Source organism: Lactuca saligna, chromosome 9 (genome assembly GCF_052625555.1).
Source record: "Lactuca saligna cultivar CGN05327 chromosome 9, ASM5262555v1, whole genome shotgun sequence".
Classification (NCBI taxonomy): domain Eukaryota; kingdom Viridiplantae; phylum Streptophyta; class Magnoliopsida; order Asterales; family Asteraceae; genus Lactuca; species Lactuca saligna.
The window spans coordinates 159527519-159529556 of record NC_136425.1 but is presented as its reverse complement, the minus strand read 5'-3'; the positions used below and the strand labels follow the sequence as shown (position 1 = coordinate 159529556).

Here is a 2038-nt window from a genome sequence, read left to right as displayed (position 1 = left end):
ATTTTTCATGTTCACATACACCTTTTAACTATTTATTAATTACTAAATTGTATTCTTAACAAACTAAAAAGTATTATCCAGCAAAATACTATAATATATACTTCTCATAAGTATTTTTTTTTTCTATAAAATAATTGATTATAATACATTTTTAAATAGTTGTTCATAATTTTAATTCCCAACAAAACAATTTAATTTGTTTATAGTTGATTAATATTCATGTTATATATTTTTCTTCAAATGTCCTACATCTTAAAAAACCGAATTGTAAAACATATCCGAATTATAATTTGGTTGGTTCTAATCGCATTTGAATTTAGTTTAGATTATTTGGATACATATTTTGAAAACCAAAATTAATTCAGATTCACTGGATTGGATTGGATCAAAGTGATCCATCCAAACGAACATCCCTATAGGTTACCCTGGCTCCTTAGTAGACCCACCCTAAACTTGGATCATTAATTTATATTCTCGGTCATTTGATTATCCCTAAAAACAAATCTGTCAAATTTAATTACTAAAAAATAGAAAAAATCTTAAAACACAAATTAAATTATTATATTCAATAAGTTAATTAAAATCCCATAATTCACATCAAAAAAAACTCTGTTAGCATCGCATCATGAGTGAACCCGATCAAACGTATAATTATCAACATGTTTGGTATAGTATTGGCTCTTATCGGTTTAACATTCTTGATGCACATTGAAAGCAACTGCTCTGGCCCAGAATTTGATCTGTGCCTTCATATCTTCTGATGACCCCTTGTCAACCCATCCTCCTGGAATTGTTGGTGCTCCACCATTGTTCTTCACTATTTTCATGGAGTTCTTGCTTCTATTCCTCTCTTTCATGCTTTCGAATTTCCTCATGCTACTAATCTTTTCTTGATTTCTTTCCGGATTTAGTGACAAATACCGTGGTAAACTCGAGCTTCCTTTCATAACCTGCAATCAATATCACTTTAATTATGAGTAAAACATTGTGATAACAACTAAATGCCAAATCAAAATTTCTGATCCGAATATACACTAGAATAACATCTTTTTTAACATAACATATGTATTTTTAAGTTATACATGTGAATACTCAACAGACCATGTAGGTTCACCCACGACTCTTATGAATATTAACAACACAATACCACTAGTAGGATGATATGTACCTTAGTTTTTTGTTGATGAGAATCCATATCAGAGGAGTTTAGAGACGCTTGCCTAATCAACCTCCCCATCTTGAACTCACTCTCTTCATCTTCAATATCATCATCTTCATCGTTTCCAAATCCAAAAGTTGGCATGGACGCTTTATTATTCAAATTAGGAGTAGGGATAGGGTTTCTCTTTTGTGAAGAAAAGCTTGAGCCTTTTTGCTTGTTCGACGACTCTTTGATCAAGATTTCTTGATCAGGAAGATTAGAGCAACATCTAGACATTGGAGTTGTTGTGTAGAATAAGGTTTGCTCCATGAGATGGGGTTGTTTCTTTGACGTTCTTGTTTGTGTATGTGGAGGGGTTTTAAAGGGTTGTCTTGCCAGCCCACATAAATATATAGTACCAAACTTATAAGCAATATATGGTGTGAGTTCTTGACGATTTGTTGTGATGTTGGAGAAAGCTGTCAGTGGGGGGTGATTGTGATTGGAGGGATCAAGTGGGCCATGTGGATTTGAAATTGTTGTAAAATTAAATACACTCGTAATAAATGGTGTTTGATCGTTCTATTATATACATTATACAGTCATATCATTTTTGTTTTTGAATATTTTATAAATAAATTAGAATGATTAGTATCCAATAACTATACGGGGTGGTTGGGTCTTAACTATAAGATTTGTTTATTTTTTCAAGAAATAGTTGGTAGTAATTTCCTAAATAAATATCCAAGTTATCAAAATTACCATTAACTTTGATTATGAAAGATTTCGTAAAAGATAAATTAATTCATATGAAATTTTTATATGTTTTTTTTTCTACTTTGGTCTATAATATTCGTTTAATATCTCATTAATGATGGTAAATTTGACTTCTCTTCC

The 2038-nt window shown here is 30.9% G+C and overlaps 1 protein-coding gene across 1 annotated transcript; it reads right to left on the bottom strand.

Moving 5' to 3' along the window:
* Positions 1-539: 539 nt before the first annotated feature.
* Positions 540-1555, bottom strand: LOC145014278 (uncharacterized). The gene is made up of 2 exons (XM_078972662.1): positions 1169-1555; positions 540-950 (listed from the first exon to the last, which is right to left on the bottom strand). Exons 1-2 carry the CDS (start codon positions 1469-1471, stop codon positions 690-692), a joined length of 564 nt encoding a protein of 187 aa, XP_078828788.1. The 5' UTR covers positions 1472-1555; the 3' UTR covers positions 540-689.
* Between the last annotated feature and the right edge of the window lie 483 nt (positions 1556-2038).